This window comes from Petaurus breviceps, unplaced genomic scaffold (assembly GCF_028583685.1).
Source record: "Petaurus breviceps papuanus isolate PSGF00001 unplaced genomic scaffold, PetGlider_PUasm1.0 90849, whole genome shotgun sequence".
NCBI classification, from domain to species: Eukaryota; Metazoa; Chordata; class Mammalia; order Diprotodontia; family Petauridae; genus Petaurus; species Petaurus breviceps.
The window spans coordinates 12,380,510-12,402,571 of NW_027187361.1; the positions used below are offsets into that span (position 1 = coordinate 12,380,510).

The following is a 22,062-nucleotide window of genomic DNA, read 5'->3' on the forward strand; positions in this document are numbered from 1 at the left end:
CTCTGTGCTGAGCACCGGGGGCACAGAGGCACGAAGCCAGTGCCAACGCTGTGCGCCCGGGGCACCCCGCGGGCTCTGTGCTGAGCACCGGGGGGCACAGAGGCACGAAGCCAGCGCCAACGCTGTGCGCCCGGGGCACCCCTCCGAGGCCAGGGCAGAGGTCAGCTCGGGCATCAGCAGCCGCCTTCTGAGCGGCGCCCGACGCGGCCCTGCCTCGGCGCCTCCTTCCCTCCTGGAACAACGCACGGGAGGAGCCTCGGCCCGTCCCGCCGAACCAGCCCCTCTGCCCCCCCGCCCCGGGTGGAGCGGAAGGTCCCGGGGGCGGCCCCAGGCCCGGCCCGGCTCGGCAGCGGAACTGGGCAGGAGCGGGCGCTGGCTTCCGCTCGCTTCCGCTGGGTGTGGGCTCCGGCGGGCTGAGCCGGCCCGGAGGAGGCAGAGGCACCGCCGCCGCCCCTCCCGTGTGCGCGGCGGGGAGGAGGAGGAGGAGGAGGAGGAGGAGGAAGGGGAGCAGCCATGTCGCTATTGTCTCCGCTCCTCCCGGCCTTCAGGGTCTATTACATGGCCGTCGTCGTGGTGCTGTCGCAGCTCTACCAGCGCTGCCGCCGCGGCTTCTCTCTGCCAGGTGAGCAGGGCGGCCCCGCGCCGTGCCCTGGGGACTCGCGGGCCCTGTCAGGCGTGGGCGGGAGGGCGGAGGCGGCACCGAAGGGGGTGTTCACCTGGTTCCTCTTTTATTGGGGGGGGGGGAGGCCGGAACCCGAGCCCGGGCCTCACTGTGCCGGTGGTGCCTTTTTTCTTTTAGCAGCAGCCTCCGAACTTTTCCTCCCGTGGGGTGTGCGTGTGCGCGCGCGCGTGTGTGTGTGTGTGTCCTCTCCCCGCGCCCCCGCCGCGCCTTTGCCTCTCCCCGAGTCCTCCTCCAGGCCGGGATGGAGGGGTTGGCTTTGTGGGAAGCCGCGGCCCGGACCCCCCAGTCTGGGACCCCGGGGCTGGGTTTGCCGCGGCGGCTCCTGGCTGAAACAATGAGCCCCGCGGCCCCCTGCGGGGCCCTCGCTCAGCCCCTCCCCCACCGCAGGCTGGAGCTGGGGGAGGGGAGGCTGGGCGGAAGCGCGACTCGCCGGGTCCCGGACAGAGTTCGGAAGCCGGCCTCGCGCGCAGGCGCCCCAGGGCCCGGGCTGGCCGGCCGCTCCCGCCGCCCCACCCCCGCCCTCCGCCCCGCTCACCCCGTGGGCCTGCCGCGGGGCCGGGCCGCTGAGGCCGGGAGGCCCGTGCGCGGACCGGCCGGCCCCCCCGGCCCCTCCCCCCCCCCCCCCCCCCCCCCCCCTGGTCCCGCCCCCTCCCGCGGCGCTCTTGGCCGGCCTCCTTCCCCAGCTTTGTCTCGGCCGCTTTCGGGGTCTCTCCCTAACTGCTGTGTAAAACAGCCGCCTCCGCCGACCCGCCGTGGGCCGCCAAGCCACGCGGCCCCAGATGATTTCTGGATGTGACAGCCCGGGCGTGCCTGCGGGACCCAAGTTAGACCGGTGTGCCGGGCCCTGCTCCCCCCCGGCAGCCCTGCCCGCGCGGAGGCAGCGTGGGCCCCCTGCCGCGGCGAGCCTAGGTAAGGACGGACTGCCGATGCGCTGTGGGAGGGAGGAATGAAACTGACAGCTCTGGGAGTTGCTGGGGAGTGCGTAAAGAGAGGCTCTCCTTACCAAGATGAGTCTGCAAGTTTGCAGACTGCAGATGCCACCCTGCCTGGCTGGGCGGATATTCTTTGACTTTGTGTTCTTATCCTTAGGCTTGAAAATTAAAGAAATAAAAAGGTTTAAAATGACTCTTGTAACCAGATTGTAGAGCCTAATTGAGTTTAAAGGTGAACTAAACATTTTTCTAGCTTTATTTTCTCTTTTTACTACAGCCCCATGAAGTAAAACTTGGAAAACTGTAGCAATTAGAACAGATTAGAAAACATATGCCATCCCTCTTCTCCACTTTTAAAGTATGACAAATTACTGGGTCTAACTGTTACATTGAGAAACATTGGTGGCGTGAGGAGAATTCACCAGAAACAGTCAAAGGGAGAGTCCAATGTTAGAAGACAGTGTTAAAACTTTTTGATAAGGACTTTATTACTTGGTAAAGTATGTCATTAAATTTAGAATGGTTAAGTAAAAAAAGAGTTGAAATGGTCACCTTAGACTTGGTTGTCATGCATCTTGAAAGAAAAATAAAAAAAGTTATTTGTAAACTTTTCTGCTTAAAGATAATGTAATTGTCAAGAGACATCTTGCAATATAACACAAGCTTCAAGAAATGAAATAGGTTTTAGAAGCTGTGTAACTGCTGCTAACATCTCAGAGGAACACAATCTCTAAATAAAAATATATAAAAGTTAAGCTCTTAAAGGGGTGCTTTTTTTCAAGTTGATATTTCCCTCTTGATTAGAATATTCCTGTAGTGGGGTAGAAAAGATTATCATTATCTTGTTAATTCTTCAAGATCCATACTATATACAACTATTTCTTCAGTAGGATTCTTCTTGGCTTTTAAAGAGTTCTTTTATCTAAATATCTCGATCATGGTAAAACTTCATTGCTTAGAATGCTGAATGGGACTTCATATGGCTTAAACTGTTCTAAGGTCATACGACTGCCAAACTGCTAATAAAGTTACAAGTTTCATATTTCAGAATGGAAGTCTTCTGGGGAATATTGAAATCGAATGGGGTCTGAGGAGTTAAATAAGATAATTCTAATAAGGTAGGAGTGTGGGGGCTATTTTCTTTAATTTAGCATAGATCATAGGTTCCCAAACTTATTTGGCCCACCCCCCCTTTAAAAAAAATTATTCAGTGCCTCCCTTGAAATCTACTTTCTTTAACCCTTGAACTGTTTTTTTAAAATTTGTATCATTTCAAAAATATATATATTTTTAAAAATACATCTTAAATTTAATAATTTATTGTAAATTTGTGAGTTTTTTTCCTGCACTGAAATTTTGATGATGCAATATTGCATCTCATAACTATGTAGTATCGTAATTGTAAACAAGTCAGTGTATGCAGATATTCCTGGCAGTACATGCCATGCTGGACTTCCTGACAGGGACAGGCTAGTGTGCCAACACTTTCTTGTTAAGACCTGTCAGCGGAATTGACCACTGATCAGTTATAACTTGTGTGTTTATTTGGAAGATAATGTAATCACTGCAACTTTAACTCTTTCATACAACATATGAAATATATAGGAATTTTCTTCTCTTCTTTCCTGATACTTCCACTGCCCCCTTTTTTTTTATACAATGTCCACCCCCCACCCTGCCACCAATTGCACCTGAGGCTACTATCCCCTCCCCTTGGATCATTCCAGCAGGGGGGGGGGGCAGTATCACCCATTTTGAGAACCTCTTTAGAACAAGTGATTTGTAACCCAGATTAAGGTGAAAAAATAGGGAACAAATTATTTAAGTGGGTTAAAGCTTCAATAAAATTTTTATTGGCATTGATGTGAATTCTCCAAAAACATATTAATTATGGATTGTCAGTATTTGACAATTTTGTCTTTACAAAGATCATTTATCACATTAGTAATCACTGTATCCCTTTTCCCCTCCAAATGCTTAGTTTATTTAAAAATATAGGCATGTAGATTATCTTCCTGAAGGTGTGATATTACCTCATAATCAAGTTTTAAAAACAGGAAATTTAGTCAGTATATTTAGAAGGATGAGCTAATGCTAATTGTGACATGAACATCTCAGCACTGTAATGATTTGAAACCTTAAAAGTCAGAGAATTTTAGAACAGGAAACAACCTTAGAGTTTATAGTCTACCCTCTTCATTTGGCAGATGGGGAAGGCCTGTGGAGGTAAATAAATTAATTGCCTGATATTCACAAATTGTGTGTGGGGGAGCTGGCACAAGAACCTAAAACTTTTGATTCTCAGGTCAGGAATCTTTCTATACACAAGATAATAATGCTGTGTTTCATCTCTTTGAAGTCATGTTGTCTCTGTCACTCAGAGACAAGATTTCTCCATTTCTTCACTGTGGGGAGATATAATAGAGAAAATTGCCAGGATATGGGTTTTACCATTCCATTGTTAGTTAATTTGGGAAATAGGTGTTGTATTTTCTAATATGGAAAAAGGTTGAGTATAGAGCTTGAGAAATCAGTATCCAGAAAAATGTGATCATAGATTTCAAAGATCTGAACTGCTTGTGTAGCAGTGAATAGCTTAGTTCATTAAAATATTTTACATAGGAATCCATTTTCTTTTTTATCTAGCTATTTTCCTCATGTAATTAAAATACTGAACATTTTTATAAAGCATCATAAACATACTGAATATTTTGATATTAAGAATTTGAGAGTTTCAGCCATCAGTCTTACCAGGGTCTGTGAGGTGATGGTGTGTGTATGTATGTGGATGTAAGTAATGTGTTGATTTACTAAATGTATTTTATGAAGATGAAGCATTATAATTTATACTTAGTTCTCTATAACTGTGTGCCTTGTGAAGAGCCAATGATTATGGAGTACTTTTTATGTTTGAATTTGAGGAAAATTACCCATATCCTCCTGTAGCTAGGAATAAGCAAGGCACAGACATGTTTACTTTCACATAAGCAAGTAATAATAATAGATAATGAAGGCCTCATTATGTTGTCGTTTTCCATGCCTTACTTTGGAAGTGAGATTTTTGCCTGGGCTCAAGGGAAGGATAGAAAATAACATATGGAAAGTCCTTATCATCGTTCAGTCATTTTTTAGTCTTATCTGACTCTTTGTGACCCCATTTGGGGTTTCCTTGGCAAAGATACTGGAGGGATTTGCCGTTTTCTTTTTCAGCTCATTTTTACAGTTGAGGAAACTGAAGCAAATCAGGGGTAAGCCATAGAACTAGTATCAGGGGTCAAATTTGAACTCAGGCCTTCTGACTCCATGTTCAATCAACTGTACCATCTACCTGCCTTAGGAGGGCTATTTACCGCCTTGAATGTCAAACCCATGCAAAAGTAGCAGTAAAGTTATAAATTAAAAGCTATTGAAGGGAGGACCAAACCAGACTTTTTTTCCTTTTTCTTTTTCCATTGACTTGATATTTCATAGCTTGTTTTCTGTTGGACATCATTCTTTGCAGTAAGCCTGATTTGTGGGCTATTTTTTTTTTTCCTAGGAATTGTCGTGGTCCAATCCAGTAAACATTTATTAGGCGCCTCCTATGTACCAGGTACTGTGCTAAGCGTTTGGGATACAAAAAAGAAAGACAGTCTTTAAAGAGCTTACAAGCTAAAAGGGGAGATAAAACACAATTTTGTTCTTTGGATATTCATACAGACTTATTTTGAAGTGTGGTATATAGGACCATAAGCTCATAGATTTACAACTGGAAAGGACCTTAGATTTCATTGAAGTACACCTATCTCATTTTACAGATGAGAAAACTGAGGCCCAAAGAGGATAAGTAAACTGCCAGGTCACTGTGCTAGTAAGTAGCAAAGCTGGAACTTGAATCCAGGGCCTTTGACTCTACAGCCAGCTTGCTTTCCACTAAACCATGCTGCCTCTCTCACTTTGAATATTTATAATCCATGAAACAGTATACTTAAATACACAGACTTCCTCTTTTATTAGCTTCTTTAAGTCATTATAAATGATACAAACGGAGGCTCGTGTAAACAGTGATGAAAATAAAATGCATAAATGGTGTGCTTGCCGACATAAATCCTAGAACAATTTAGATCCACAATTAAACTGTAGTTTGCCATAGTATTTCCCCCTTCTAAACCATATTAAAGGGAATATAATGTGTCTCGAAGCCATGATGATATGATCTTTGCCATATTTATATGAGATTTTGAAATTACTTAGTCACAGGAATAAAAAAAAATACTAAAATTTAAATAATTTTTGTTATTTCACTGTAATGAATGAGGTTTGCTGCTTACACTCAACAAGAATTTATTAAACACCTACTATGTGCCAGGCCAAAAAAAAACAAACCTCTTCATAGTTGTTCATACTATAGTACAAAAATGGTACCCTAAATGGGAACACGAAGGAAATATAAACTCCGGATGATGCTGTTTTAGTTTTTGTTAACCTCAGCTCTAGAAATAAACTCATATTCATTTGACATTTTAACAAATCCTACAAAATAGGACATGCTAGTCAAAAAAAATTCCAAGGATTAAGACATTCAGCATTACTCTAATAAAGCTTATGGTTGTTAATTATTTTTGTAAACAGAGCTGCTGTTTCTTTTTTCTGCTTATTTCTTTAGATGGGAGAAAAAAAGTTTGTTGTTTGCTCAGAACTTTCTTTTGCATCATTAAAAGGTCTCATTAATGGGTACTTCTGCTTTTTTGAATATTTGGTTTCAGGCTAGTTCTTGTCTTATGTGCTTATACTGTATTTCAGGTTAACATCAAATTCTTTAGCAAGGCATTAGCAATAAAAATGCTAACTCTGCCCTAGCTACAATTTTGTAAATGCATGTGCCTGCATGTAGTAAGTGTGTGTGTGTGTGGTGTGTGCTTGCATTTCCATTAATAGAGTTTAAAGTTCTCTTGCTAATTATCTGCAAAAATTTCTTATCCAAATGCTTGGTAAGACTACCAGAACCAGTTAATACTAAACAATTAAAATCAGAAAATAAATGTAAGATAATTAAAGATTTGCTTGCTTTTAATGTTAACTGTATCTTGATGCTTTCTTTTGAGTGCAAAAACATTTTTATATGCTAAAATAATAGCACTGGATTTATTTATTTAGAAAACATTTTTAAAACCATTCCTGATTCTTCTTCTAATGGGAGCCTTCCTCCTTTACCTTTGAAAAGATAGCTGTCAAGTTGGACATCGTGTACAGGCCACAGTTCCTGGAGACAGCATCCTGACTTTCCCAGTGTAGTTAGAAGAGTGGGTTTATCGTTGAATTTGCAGATGTGCTGATTTCAGTTCTGTAGTGAAGCTGTGATCACACCAGGAGTACTTTCTCATTTTTTGTTTATGTTACTGCTTTTTAGCAGGTACTCATTAATGAGTGAAGGATCAAAAAGCAGGACGGTGGCGGAGAAACGATGGAGAATAAAAGCTTAGAAAGTTCACCGTCAGACCTAAAGTTAGTGGCCCACCCGAGAGCAAAGAGTAAAGTCTGGAAATACTTCGGCTTCGATACCAACGCCGAAGGATGCATCTTGCAGTGGAAGAAGATTTACTGCCGCATTTGCATGGCCCAGATCGCCTATTCAGGAAACACGTCCAACCTCTCCTACCACCTGGAGAAGAACCATCCGGATGAGTTCTGTGAGTTTGTGAAGAGTAACACGGAGCAGATGAGGGAGGCCTTCGCCACCGCCTTTTCTAAGCTGAAGCCGGAATCCTCCCAGCAGGTGGTCCAGGACACTCTCATCATGAAGACCAGCCACAGCTACGAGAACAAAAAGCACCAGGAGCTGACCTCTGCTGTCATCAGTCTCATCTGTGAGGGCATGTATCCCTCCTCCATAGTGGACGAGCCCACGTTTAAGATGCTGTTGAAAACAGCGGATCCAAGATACGAACTTCCTAGCAGGAAATATTTCTGCACAAAAGCGATTCCTGAAAAGTACAATGCAGTTAGAGAGATTGTCTTGAAAGAACTGACAGACATTTTGTGGTGTGGAATATCCACTGATATCTGGAGAAGCCAAAACCAGAACAGGTCCTATGTAACCCTGGCGGTTCATTTCCTCAATAGCAGCTCTTCTCATTGCTTGGCTGTTAACTCACGATGCTTAAAGACTTTTGAGGTTCCCGAAGAAAACACTGCAGAGACCATCACGAGAGTCCTTTACGAGATCTTCATTGAGTGGGGCATCAACACAAAAGTCTTTGGTGCCACGACGGACTATGGGAAAGATATCGTGAAAGCTTGCTCACTGCTGGATATTCCAGTGCAGATGCCTTGTTTGGGGCAGACCTTCAATGCAGGAATACAGCAAGCTTTCCAGCTCCCAAAGCTGGGCAGTCTCTTGACAAGGTGTCGGAAGCTGGTGGAGTATTTTCAGCAATCTACAGTAGCCATGTACATGTTAAGTGAAAAGCAGAAACAGCAGAACATCCTGCACTGCATGCTTGTGAGTGATCGTGTTTCGTGGTGGGGAAGCACGCTTGCCATGTTGCAACGATTAAAAGAGCAGCAGTTTATCATTGCAGCTGTCTTAGTGGAAGACAGCAATAATCACCACCTTATGTTGGAGACCAGTGAATGGAACACCATTGAGGGGCTGGTGGACCTGCTTCATCCCTTTAAGCAAGTGGCAGAGATGATGTCTGCATCCAAGTATCCCACAATAAGCATGGTAAAACCCCTCCTTCATATGCTTCTCAATACAACGCTGAACATCAAAGAAAATGATTCGAAAGAAATCAGTATGGCAAAGGAAGTGATAGCCAAAGAATTATCAACAACATACCAGGAGGCCCCTGAGATAGACATGTTCCTCAATGTGGCAACGTTTCTGGATCCTAGGTACAAGAAGCTGCCTTTCCTTTCTGCATTTGAACGACAGCAGGTTGAAAACAGAGTTGTAGAGGAAGCAAAAAGCCTCTTGGAAAAAGTAAAAGAAAGTAGTTTCAGGTCCGAAGAAAAGCTCTTTTCATTGTCTGAAGAGCCGCCGGTGAAAAAAATGATCATTTCTTCCACCCCACCTCCCACTAGTGCAATTAATAACATGCTGGCAGAAATCTTCTGCCAAACAGGGGGTGTGGAAGATCAGGAGGAATGGCATGCCCAGATCGTGGAGGAATTGAGTAACTTTAAGTCTCAAAAAGTACTTGGCCTGAATGAGGATCCACTCAAGTGGTGGTCCGATCGGTTGGCATTGTTTCCTGTCTTACCAAAGGTGCTTCAGAAGTATTGGTGTATTTTAGCTACGAGGGTCTTCCCTGAGCGACTGTTTGGTTCATCTGCCAATGTTGTAAATGCTAAGAGGAACAGATTAGCCCCAGCTCACGTGGATGAACAAGTCTTTTTGTATGAAAACACCCGTAATGGGTCTGAAGCAGAACCGGAAGACGAGGATGAGGGAGAATGGGGCTTGGAACAGGAACAGATTTATACGTTAAGTGACACAGTTAACGTAAGCAACAATTTCTTTAACATAAGGGACAGTGGATTCATCTGACAGTGATGCTAACAGTGCATTAAAGAAAAGGTGTTTTTGTCTTAAAAGTTACCAAAAATAACCTGTTTGATGCTTCCTTGTAAATATAGAACAGATGTAACAGTGGCTTGGTTTTTCTTTTTCATGTATTTGTGCCTGCCATCCATAATCTCAAAATACAAAAGAAAGCTGGTCTTTGATGTTAACTAAATAAGAAAGATGGAGTGTTCTCTTTAGCTTTTAGCTGTGATTCCTTGCCCCTACATAAATAATAATTTGAAAACAAAAAAGCAATGAAACGAAAGATTTAGAAACCCAGTTAGGAAAGTCCCTCTGAGGAGTTTGACAGATTAAATTTATTAATGAAAGTAGAGTTGGAGGGGAGAGCTTTGGTTTTAAAATGTTTATCTCATTTAATTCAGTCGTATTTTCAGTAGTATTTTGGAGAGATCAGTAAGCAAGTAGAAAAATGATACCTTTACTAAAGCCCTAGGTATAAAGTTATAGTTTCTAAAAAAAAAAAATTTAAATGTGTAAAATATTTACTTTTTAATTTAAATGGGAACTTTCCCCAGAAAATTCTGAAAACCCTTTAGTAGAAATATCCTTTAAAGAGAAGGCAAGCTTTAAGTTTAGTCTCAATGTGCAAATGAGCGTGTAGAAGCACTTACCCTCCCTATCCCTCCTCCAAATATGAGGTGTTAAATTTTTATGTTTCTTGTCATACTGCCAGCTCTGAAACATTTCTCTCCTTTTTGCCAAAATTCATCTTGTAGAGGTGGTTAGTTTAGGCTGTTTCTAAAGTTATTGAATCCTTTTTCTGGTTGATGTATTCTTAGCATATGATAGTTTGCTTTGTGTCAGAATGCTTACGTGTTCTGCATTTCCTAAAAAACAGTAATTTTTTTGTAGGCAGAAATAAGGCATCTCTTTTAAAGAGTTGCTTTTAAAACGAAACAAAAAGCAAAAATCCCTACCCTATTTTCTGGTTTGTTACATGAAGATAGCCAAATGCCCATGAGGATTTTTAGATCCTTTTATTTAGGAGAAAAATTATTTAATAATTTTATCTTTAACTCTCCTTAAAAGCAAGGACACTTGTTTTTGTGTTCAAATCTTCTGTACCCAGCCCAATGCCTTGCACAAAAGTAAGTGATTAATAATTGTTTACTTAGTTGAAATGAATTTAACTCTATACCACTTGTCCAAGTAAATTTGCAAAATTGCCCTGTTTTGGTTTACCTCTTGAGTCAGTTTGAGGTGTTTACATTTGCTATTCTGGGAAGTATGAAGAAATACGCTAAATCTTGGTCTATTTTTTGATCTTGAAAACTTTTTGATGGTTAGGGAATTCAAAAGAGGCACACCATCTCTTTCTGTGTTAGATTCACCTCACTGGCTATTTGTGCATCTGTTTAAGCAACCCATATTGGGGAGGACTGCATATAAGTGGTTTAGGAATGACCATTGTAGCTAGTTACTAAATTCTGCCCTGGGGTTGGAATTGTAGATATATGAGTGTTGTTTTTTTTAAAGTTAACCCTGGAGTTGCTGAGAATTTCATGTGCCTTTTGGAGGATAGCATCTGGTCTCTGTCATCAGTGATGCATGGTTTTAGGAGATAAATTGTCAGGCTAAAAGCAACCAGAAGAAATATTTCCTTTTAAAGGAAAACATGATGTTAATTTTTACAACATGCTGTATAATTTTAGGCTTTTTTGTAATTCATTTGTTAACGTGCTGCGATACTGTCATGTTGGAGGTGAGAAGGGTGTGTCCAGGCAAGCCATGGTAGAACATGCCTGGTAGGATTCACCTCCATTCTCTACTCTAAGACTTCTAAGGCTGGAAATACTATACAGTGCAACTTGAATTTGCCCTTAGTTGTGTGTGTGTGTGTTTTTTAATAGCAGTACAGTGCACTGTTCTGTTCCTTGAAATATCTGAATAATGAAATTGTAAACTGTTCCAGTGAGATTAGTCTCATTGCATTTTGTTTTTGTTTTTTGTTTGTTTTTGTTTTTTGCTTTTGTTTTTATTTTGAAAACCCTTGTTGTCAGTCTTGCCCATTGGCTATGTTTTCTTATTTAATGTTTTAGGCTTTGACTATTGTTAAATAAACCAGAGAAATAAATTAGCTTCTAATTTATTTGTCTGATGTGTGTTCATATTGATAGCACTTTTATTAAATTCTAGCAGTGAGAGGTGTTTTTTTTTTTTTAAAGACACTTTTTCAAGGCATTCACAAAAGCTTGATATTTTATTTTCTGACCTTTGGAAGTATAGAAACATTGTGCTGCACAAAGACCTGTTTGGATTAAAATGTCTAGATCTGTAAAAAAAAAAAAAACAGCAGGTTGAGGTTTTTCCTAATGTGTGTATTGCTTTCAACTTCCCTTTTTATTGTCCTGGAAATAGAGTTGGTGGTGAAAAATTTTCAGGGCTTTATCCAGGTATAGGTAATAAATTTGGTTGGAAACCAAACAACTTATTTCTACTACAGTGAACTGTAGGATATTGTATTCTTTTAAAAACTGAAATAATTAAAGAAAAAAAAAAGGAAACCAGTATGTCACACCTTACACTCACAATATGTTGCTTGACAATGCCTCAATTTCAGAAGGCAATCAAAAATTGTATGATTAAACCATAGGTCAAAAAGGCCAATCTTCATTTATCAAATGTACTCCTAGAGTATTTTTTTTTCTAATTTTTGAATGAAGAAAGCCTTAGTATTATTTGTTGTTGCAGTTATTTTTTGGGATTATGCTTCCTATTAGAATTTAAGGATCATTACATTTCCTGAGAATGTATCTTTATATATAATTTTTTTTCCTGAGCTACTATGTTTATATCAACTCTGTGTGGGCATATATATACATGTATATGTATGTATTTGTACATATATGCATATATAGATATACACATATATCTGTTTTCTTGTTATTTGTTGCATGGGACAAACTCCCTTAAAGTTGTTTCCTTACACATGATTTTAATGTAAAGTCATCATTCTAGACAAAGATTCCTCCCCCTTCCAGAAATGTTTCTTTGATTTGGGAGGAGGGGCTGTTTAAACTTATAAATATTTGTGTTTATCAAGTAAAAAAAAATAGTTCTATGATACTACAAAGTCAATATACTTTAATTTCACTGTATTTTTAAAATTTTCTTAAAGTTCCAAGAAACTTTGAAAATGAAATGGTTGAATTTAGAAATCTTGTACATAGACTCCATGAAAAAGAAAATAATCCACGTTGCTTTGAATGCTGCATCTATTTCAGTTCTTGCACCCCTATCTCTTAGGTTGTTTTTAACTTGAATGTCATTTCATATATTGGAAATTCCAGATGTTGCACACCTAAATCAATGTACTGTATTTATATTGTTAACTCAGGGATAATGACTTTCTTAATTTAAATGATCTGGGTTGTGTCTATTTCTCAAGTCTAAAAGTGAAACACATTTGGTGATGTAAAAACAGAGAATTTGAAATCAAACTTGACCTTTAAAAGAATATGCTTTCCTCAAGTTTCTTTTCAAGTTTCTCCTTCAGCACGCTTCTGGAGCCCCTTCTCGCCAGCTGTCAAGTGGCTCATGCTGAGCATCTCGGGGCTCCGGCTTTTGTAACCTTTTCTAGTGGACCAGGAGTAGGACTGCCACAGCATTCTTATACGATGCTTTTTCTTGCTCTTTCGATGTTACTTTGAGAAAACTCCTCTGCTGTTTTGACAAGCCTGTTCTATCTCCACAGAGCACAGGCTATCATCACCATCATCACTCAGAACTGTGGCTTAATCATTTGCACAACATTGTCAGCGAGGGACCTGTGTATTGTTCTAGCTGCTTGAAGATGAAAATAAGTTTTTCAAAGATTTTAAAGTGATATCCTTGAAATGAAGTTATTCTGAAAAACGATTACCTTCTTTTTTCTGTTAATTCCTTTTAGCAGATAAATTGCACAATATCCAAAAACATTTATATGGAGGGAAAAACCAGACATTGTTTTCATTACATTTTGGTGTGATGTACTTTAGATGAATAATTATGCTCTGTGTATATAAATCTTGGGTGTATATGACTGTAAATGTGACTTTTCCTTTAAACTTTGTCTATGATTTGTGGATGGAGAGCTGTGAATGTCATATTCCCTTGTCACATTATCTCTGTTGCTGTTCTGAACAGTTTATTCTTTTTTTGATTGAAATCAGTAGAAACTTAGCTATAAGAATGTACCAAAACATAAGTTATGGTAAAGTTGCAGGGTTTTAAATCTTTTGTTTTTTAATGTCTGATATTTAAATTCTTTATATTTATTTTTTTATAATAATAACTATATGAGTAACACTTTTATCTGACTTAATCCTGTGGACTCCTTACAGAATTTTAGGTGCTACTTCTGCCTTGTTTTTGAATGATGATATCTAATAAGATTATATATTTGCTGGAGGTTGTTTTCAGATTACAACTCCTGTGCCTTTTCTATTTAGTTTTATAGCCCCTGGTGAGGGTGAACTTTAAATTTAATATATTTAAAACATGTTAATATACTTAAAATAGTAATAAATGGTATAGAGAAGTTTAATTATTTCCATAAGTCTACTAATTAAATTATAGGGTTTTCTCCCGTGGGATAATATAATTTGAATAAGTATTGATGTACCTAAAGGAGTTATTTTTTTTGAAATATGTAACATTGTGACATATAAAACTGTATTAAATTTAAGAGAAGAAAAAGTTGGATTAAGTTAACTTTTTCTAATAAATGTACTTATATAATTATAACTTGTTTCAACTATATACTGAGTGTCTTGAAACTGAAATATAGTTGTTGTTTTTTTACAGTTATGGAAAGCAAAACCTTGGAGTTAGAAGAAACCTTAGAAGGTTATGTAGTAGGCACCTCAGAGGTCATTTGCTCCAAAATCCTATCCAGTGCGAGAAGCCTTTCTGATATATACCTGATAGTCACCAAGCTTTTGCTTCAGTTCTAATGCCTTTTGAATCAATCTCCCTACCCCATCCCCACTCCCTGACCCCTTCTGTCTCTTTGATTTGTTCATTAGCTCTAAATATTAGAAAGTTACATTTTATGTTGAAATGAGACCTACATAACAGAAACCCTATATAATAATACCACTCCAAGTAGATTGTGACTTTTAACATGGAAACACTTCAGAAATTTGAAGGTAGTCTTTATACTCTCACTAAATCTTTTCTTCTCCGGGCTGAGTATCACAGTTTCATAAATGTTCTTCCCATCTCTTGGTTTCCGGGCATTTTGTCATATTAATAAGCTTCCTTTGGATGCCCTCTAGTTTAATATTTCTGTGGTACTCCGATGGGATTCAACCTTCCAGCGAGTGGTCTGATGAGCATCTGATACTATTAGTTGATTGTTACCACTCTTGACTTCGTCATTATACTTTTATTAATGAAGCCCTGTTATTTTTGTTGTTTCCGTGTTTTTACTAATAGCTTTAACCTGTTGATTTGTAGTCATTGAAAACTCCCAAGGTTCTTTTTACATGAACTTCTGTCAAGCCTCTTTTCTACCTGTACAACTCAATTTTTTTTTTGAGCCTAAATGGATGAACCTTGTATTTGTTTTTTAAGACAGATCTGTTGAGTATTTGTCATACAATGTTAGTCAACACAATCAGCATTGTCACTTGCAGTTCTGATAAGCATCCTACATAGCCACCCAAAATTTTTATAGAAATGATGGTTCTGTGGCCAAGATAGAACCTATTATTATAATACCACTAAACACTCCCATCCAGGTTGGTGTTGAATTTCTTTGGCTGCAGCTCAGCCAACTCTGAATCTACGTCCTGGCATTCTATCTCCCCATGTACATTACTCCATCAGGTACATAAAGATGCTGTGAAAAACTATAAAATACTTTATTAGATGTGGACATTTTGTGTTATTGAGAATCAACCAACCACTCTAATAATCCTAAAATTTAAAAGAAATTGTCAATGTTGATTTTTATTTTAAACCTTAAGAGTTGATCTGTTTTACCTCTAATCTTCCTTAATAATATTTTATTATGTAAGAGCACTAGAAATATTTTTTCTCTCTATCTCCTAAAATCTCTTCAATGTATAGTATGTCACTTGAAAGAATACTTCAGGAAGCATCTTTTTTCCATAAGATTATTTGGATATGGGGAAAACAGGTGGTTCAAAACCCAAAAAACTTATTACCTTTCAAGGAATGTTAAAAATTTATCCTTAACATCTTGGCTTTAGGAGCAAAATAGAATTACTTCTGAAGGTATTTAAAAGGTGCAGTTTTATACATTATTGAAATAACATCAGAATATCAGTTTCCGTTTAACTTCGGAATTAACTGTTTTTTTAATTATGTACATTATCTTAAGTTCTTTGTCTTCCTCTCATCAAAAGAGGTTTAGGATATAGCTAGAAGAGTTGGAAGTAGTCTTAGAAAATATAATCTATATAGCACTTTGAAGTTTTATAAATGCTTTTCTCCAGATAGTCCAGTGAGGCTATTTTATCATTTTCCTCATTTTATAGATGGGGAGGATGAAGATTAGGGAGGTCTTATGCAAGCCTATACAAATAGTTGGGTAACAGTCCCGTTACTCAAATCCATATTTTCTGACTCCAACATTGCTTTGACTATTTCATTGTCTTTCTGTTTTCTAGCAATCTCACTAAGCATTTCCAACATTCCTACTATGTGGCAGACATTGTACTAGATGGTGGGGTTACAAAAACAAAAATGAAACAATGACTTTCCGTATGGAGCTTATGTTCTGTTGTGGCAGGCAACGTGTAAGTAAATATAAAATACATAAAAAATAGATTTTTTCTTGTAAGAAGGCAGTAGCAGCAGAGAATATCAGGAAGACAATCATGTAAAAATGTCTCAGGTGGATGTGTTGCATTCCACAGCCAAAAATAAGGGATTTGGGCTCTGTTATTTTGAATCTTGTCTTTGTTCCCTATTTATTATTTTATATAATCAAAGTTGTGGGTTTTTGGTTTTTTTTTTGAAACAAGAAAGTGAAACTGTTCACTTTAATAGCACAGAGAGACAAGGCAAAATAAAGAACAGATACGGAACTGCATTGGGGAAAGAGGGTCCAGTTCTGGGAATATGCACACACACATGTAAGTACACACATACATATATGTATACACATATCCAGACACACATACACATGCACACATATGTTTGGTGAGTGTCTTTCGGGAAGTGGTGACATGGCATAGAAAAGTTTGGCTCCCCATTTCAGAGCATGTGCAGGCTATATTCTTTCTTGTGTATGGCGAAAAAACCTGTTGAATGGCTGTTGAGCCAAAAGTGAGTGCACGCAATAGACAGGAATGGGCAGAATCTTTCTTGGTGGTGATTGAGGCAAGGACTGCTCTGGGTCTTCTGGTAGGGAGAGGGGAGGGAAAGGAAGAGAGACAGACGGAGACAGACAGAAACAGCTCACGGACAGCTACAGCATGAGCATTGTTATCGTCTTTGCTGGATCATTTGCTTCTTGGGTAAAGGAATATCGGAAATGGCCTCAGACTTTTGGAGCTCAGAAGGTTGCAGCTGTTTAGATTGAGATGTAATGTATATGATAAGGAATTGTTCTTTTAAATATTTTTGTCTGGGCTGATGCGTGGTTGCTTTCAAGTGAACATTCAGAGAACTAAAAGAGGGAGAATTGTATATGATTTGAAACTCATTTTCCCATAAACTTAATAGGCCGTCCTTGAAGAGGAATAAAGTTTTTCTGTATTTAAAGATCCAAGTGCTATCTTTAGGGATATATTTGATCAAATGTTATTGAGTGGGGCCTTTTCTAAGGTTTAATCTTGCTTTTTATTTAGTGGAAATTCTTGATTTTAAATTTTATTTCTGATAAATGTAAAGATATTAAAGATAAAATTAAAGAATGGCTAAAAAAGAAAAGCTGTTGAAAAACTTACGTCCTACCTAGGCTGCTTTGAATTCCTCACCTATTGAGAATTTCATTCTCTGAGACTGATTCCCAATCACCTTGTTTCTCTTGGTGACAGCAGTTTCTAGAACTGGGGATATACATGCATGTACACAATATATGCATGTATGTATACGCACACATACATACATGTATATATACATACATATACACACATACATATGAATGAACGGAGGGGAAAAACACTTCAACATACAGGAGGAATAAAAGTTACATTTAAGTTTAAAAAAAGGCTTAAGGACACAGTAAAAGAAATGAATATGGATTGAAAGATGTATGTAGTTTTAAAATAGCCGAAGAGTGTTTGTCATTCATTGAGATAAACAATTTTTGTTCAAGGAAATTCTTTTTGGAAAATGGAAGTGCTAAAAGTATGTACTTAAAAAAACCCAAACCTACTTTCTTTAGTTCATACTGAATTGAAAAGTTGGTATTTTTAGGGCCTCCTGCTAGGGGTGGGGAACCTGCAACCTTGGGAACACATGTGGCCTTCTAGGTCCTTGGGTGCAGTCTTTTGACTGACTCTGAGTTTTATAGAACATATTCTTTTATTAATGGGATTTGTTCTGTGAAGTTTGGATTCAGTCAAAGGGGCACACTTGAGGACCTATCTGGCCACATGTGGGCTTGAGGCCACAGATTCCCCACCGCTGGTAGAGTTTCCCGTAACGAGTTCCCTTGTGTTTTTGTAGTTGTGGCTGTGGTTTTATTCTCTTCCCCATTTGTATACACACCACTTGCTAGAATTCCCCATTCCAGAAATACTCGTAATGACAACTTATGTTTTTGGATGGGCATAGTTGGTAATCTGTAGCTTGACTTCAGTGTAAAGCCTCACTGAAGGACGAGGAAAAAGGGACTAGGTTTAATCCCCTGCTGGCTCTTCGGTCGCCACGGGGCACCTTTACTGGGTTCATTCTTCCTAAAGCTTTGCACCCTAGTTTTGGGATGCCCCTAAACTAAATTCCAGGAAATTTGTACGAAAATGGTGCTTTGCTGATGTGACAAAACAGTAGCCCTTCAAATTACGATCTCTCCCCAAATCAGGGAATGGGCCCAGTCTGAACATATCTAGACTTCGGCTCCTCCTTTTTATGGGAGTTTGAGTAAGTTCTTGCTGCCATAAATACACTTCTCTGTTCTAGGCCAGCAAGATGACAGAATTGCATTGTTTAAGCGGTAATCAGGTTGACGGGGATTCGATAGGGCACAAGGTTAGGGTCACAAAAACTTCGGGTTTTAAGTTTATCTACAGAAGCTTTTCACCATATTTGTAGGATTTTTATCAGTTAAATACATGTATGAAGCCAGAGGCACATTGTATATCTTTCAGGAAGATATTTCCACTGAGACAATGTCAAAAGATTTTTCCTCACTGGTGGTTGAGCTGCAAATAGTGCAATCTCATATAGTATAGTTTCTTACCTTTTTAGTGTTGGGAAGACCTTTTTCTCATGAGTAAAATTTCAAAAGATGATCCATGATTAATATACCAATAGTTTTTTTTAATAAGAATATAGTTTATTTTTCCCAGAAAGAAAACTATTAATTTGAGAAAAGATTTCTAAATGTACTATAAAATACTGAAAGTACCATTGGGCTGTGGTAGTACTGTAAAAGTCTTCATTTGTAACTATTAACCTTTTTGGTGAGTTAGCAAGATTTTTTTTTCTTTTTTTCTTTTTTTAGCAATTCCATCTAGGACAGTGTCGTGCAGTACAATGAATGCTATATTGGCAGGCAGACTGGTCTCTGTGACCTTTGGCAAGCCATTTAATTCTCTCTGAGCCTCAGTTTCCTTACTTGTAAAATGGAAAGGGTTGGACTAGATGACCTCTAATGTCTTTTTTGGCTCTAAATCTATGATTGAGATCTTTCTAATCGTGTCTGATTCTAGTTATGTGGTCTAGTATGTGTGTGTGTGTGTGTGTGTGTGTGTGTGTACATATACATCTTAAGATGGAAACTCATTATCTGAAGTTTAAATGGAATGAATTACTTCCATGTTTTGTTGCTTTTGTATATAGAAGATAATTCTTTATTTCTTTTTATTCAGATATGTGATTCTATAATGAAATCCATTTTGATGTTGACAAACAGCTTGGTATAGTTGAAAGAATGTTGAATTTGGAATCAAGAGATCAGATTTTGAATCCTGGTTCTAACACTTATTAACTCTATTATTTAACCTCATTTATGCAATGGTAATAATAATATTTTCATTCCCTGTGTTTCAAGGTCAACATGAGACAAGTACTTTGTAAACCTTAAAGCACTTTGTAAATGTTCATTGTCATCTCATCAATGCCTGGCTTATAGTAAGTGCTTGTTAATGGATTATTTCCTTTTTTGACCCTTGTAAAAAAAAAAAAATGTCAGGCCTGGAGCCAGAAAGACACCCATCTTCATGAGTTCATACCCAGGCTCAGACACTTACTAGCTGTGTGACTAGACAAGACCCTGTTTATCTCTATTTCCTCATTAGTAAAATGAGTTGGAGAAGGAAATGGCAAACCACTCCAGTATCTTTGCCAAGAAAACCCTAAATGGGGTCACGAAAAGTTGGACCTGACTGAAAACAACTAAACAACAAAGAGTGGAAGAGATGAATTAAAACTCCTTCTTTGGCAATGTAGTACACATAGACAAACTGGCATTTGAATGTGAGAACGGAGTTAAGCCACAAGACATTTGTTAACCTGATAGAAAGTTTAAAAATTACAGTTCCTTTGCCCGTAATGTATTACTTCTCACTTGAGGCTTTGAACCTTAATTATAGAACAAGCAACTTGAATTATCTGTCACCAAAAGATTTTACATGTGGCACTTATTTATCCTTCTGACCATACCCTTACCTGCCCAACCAATGCCTTGTACTCGCTGGATGGCTACATGCCTATGCCTTGGCTCTGGTGAGGACTGCACTGAGCTTTTCATTTATTTTTTGTTTTGTATATCAGGTGAACTAATTACTTCTGTATAGCTGTTAAAAATGATATAGCAGAAGTGCCTGGGGAATTTTGACTTGTTCTGTATATTTAAATAAAATTGATTTTATTATGTAGACCTTAATTTACTCTGGTGTGTGTGTGTTAAAGTGATATCTTAACAATAGATTCAGAAACTACTTGATTCACACAGATAGACTCTCACAGAAAGCTAATGAATTTGAACTTTGAATTTAAGCTGAAGGAATACTAATTCTATAAGATAAAACTATATTCTTACTCAGATTTTATAGAAAATAAACTTAGCTAAATGGGAAAAAGAGACAGATAAAAGCACAATAAGGGCGAATACCGTACTAGGAATTACAAGATATTTCTATATGTTTTATGTAGAAAGTTTCTGATGGACTTTCTCAGTTGTGGGGTCTTTAAAGACTTTTCTAAGTATATTATGTGTATATTTTGAATGAAAATATAATTAATTTTACTCTAATAGTTTTGTATTCTGCTGACTTACCTTGAGGTTGTTGAGCCAGTCTTTTGGCTGAAATACTTTATTGTGGGAAGTAATACAATATGGTGGAAATAACACCTTTTCTAGTATGGGAGGACCCACGTCCTAATATTGTCTCTGCCATGACCAGTGTGACTGAACAAGTCACTAAACCTCGACAGGCCCCGGTTTCCTGATGTATAAAATTTGAGAAGATTGTATTAGCCTCTGGAGTCCTTTCCAGGCCTAGATCTATGATTTCATGTATAAAGATAGAACCCCTGATTCCTAATTGTTTCTCTGGCAACAGTTAGGGAGGTGCATGATCCAATCACACTCTGTTTTTTCCCATGGGACCAAGGCACACTTTTTCAGACAGCTGAGCAGGGAGGGTAGGGATGTAGTTTTTTGCTCTCCAGCAAAGCTAACTGGTTTACTTAGGGCTTTATCTTGAAAATTATTCACATGCATTATTCCTGTCAAATTCCTATGAAGTTGCTACTTTTTTTGTTAATCTGCTGTCAAAATGGTATGCTGCAGTAAGTGGAGTCTGGATGCCAGAGGACCTAGATCTAGTTATTGGTTTAATTGTCCATGTGACCTAAGGCAAGTCATTTACTCTCTCTGGGTCTCAGTTTCCTAATCTTTAAACTGAGATAGTTGGATTAGATGATTCAACTAAAAATGTTATGGTGTGTGAGGTTTAAAATGGACCTTACGCTTGCTAAGTGAGCTGTATATATCTAGAATTTAGGACATACAGTCTCTTTATCTCTAGGAAGATGGAGGCTGTTGATTGTAAGTCTTGTTCTGATAATAATAATAATAATAATAATAATAACTAACATTTATGTAGCACTTAGTATGTACCAGTCACCCTGCTAAGTACTTTACAATCACATAATCTGTACGACAGTCTTAGGAGGTAGATGCTGTTAGCATGAGGAAACTGAGGCAAATAGAGGTTTAGTGACTTGCTCAGGGTCACACAACTAGTAAATGAGGCTGGATTCCATTCTGAGCCCAGTGCTCTATCACTGTTCACCTAGCTGCCCCTGTATCAAGAAGAAAATGTTGTTTGATTCTATTAAGCTTTTTTTTTTTTTTTTTTTTTTTACCAATTTGTCTTGCATTCCAGGATGCATCTAGCTGGGAAACAAATAATTGATTGTAGGTGACATTGGATTATTCAGTACGTAATCCTTGAGTCTGAGGGTTGGCCAGGCAGATATCCCTACAGTAGGTAGGAGGAAGCATGGTGAGTGCTGAGTTTAGATCCAGAAAAACTAGAGTCTCAGTTCCCTGCCTTTGTGACCTTGAACAGGAAGATCTGAGTCTTAGTTTCCTGATCTGCAAAATAGAATAAATAATAAATGTACTACCTTCCTCACAGGATTGTTGTGAGCAAAGTGCTTTGTAAACCTCAGTCATCTGAAAATGTGCCCTACTTTTTTTACATTTATTTTAAGCTTAAATATAAAAACTTAAATATACAACAAGAAAA

At 38.7% G+C, this 22,062-nt stretch overlaps 2 protein-coding genes across 9 annotated transcripts in view; both read left to right on the forward strand.

The window, feature by feature from the left end:
- The first annotated feature begins 482 nt into the window (after positions 1-482).
- On the forward strand, positions 483-11,273 carry ZBED1 (zinc finger BED-type containing 1). Of its 5 annotated transcripts, none has more exons than XM_069072869.1 (3): positions 539-622; positions 5,153-5,206; positions 7,004-11,273. In XM_069072869.1, exon 3 carries the CDS (start codon positions 7,058-7,060, stop codon positions 9,143-9,145), a length of 2,088 nt encoding a protein of 695 aa, XP_068928970.1. In that variant the 5' UTR covers positions 539-622; positions 5,153-5,206; positions 7,004-7,057; the 3' UTR covers positions 9,146-11,273. The 5 variants fall into 5 exon arrangements, with proteins under 5 accessions (XP_068928969.1, XP_068928974.1, XP_068928970.1 ...); XM_069072870.1 differs by lacking the exon at positions 539-622 and adding an exon at positions 1,454-1,591; XM_069072868.1 differs by lacking the exon at positions 5,153-5,206 and having other exon boundaries at positions 483-622.
- DHRSX (dehydrogenase/reductase X-linked) overlaps positions 491-22,062 on the forward strand; it is a 474,397-nt gene continuing 452,825 nt past the window's right edge. The window contains exon 1 of one of the 4 annotated variants that reach the window (XM_069072875.1): positions 491-622. In XM_069072875.1, the coding sequence (XP_068928976.1) occupies positions 514-622 (109 nt within the window). In that variant the 5' untranslated portion in view covers positions 491-513. Of the gene's footprint in view, positions 623-1,336; positions 1,592-22,062 lie in introns of those variants that run through there. The other 3 variants (XM_069072877.1, XM_069072878.1, XM_069072874.1) reach the window with 3 other exon arrangements.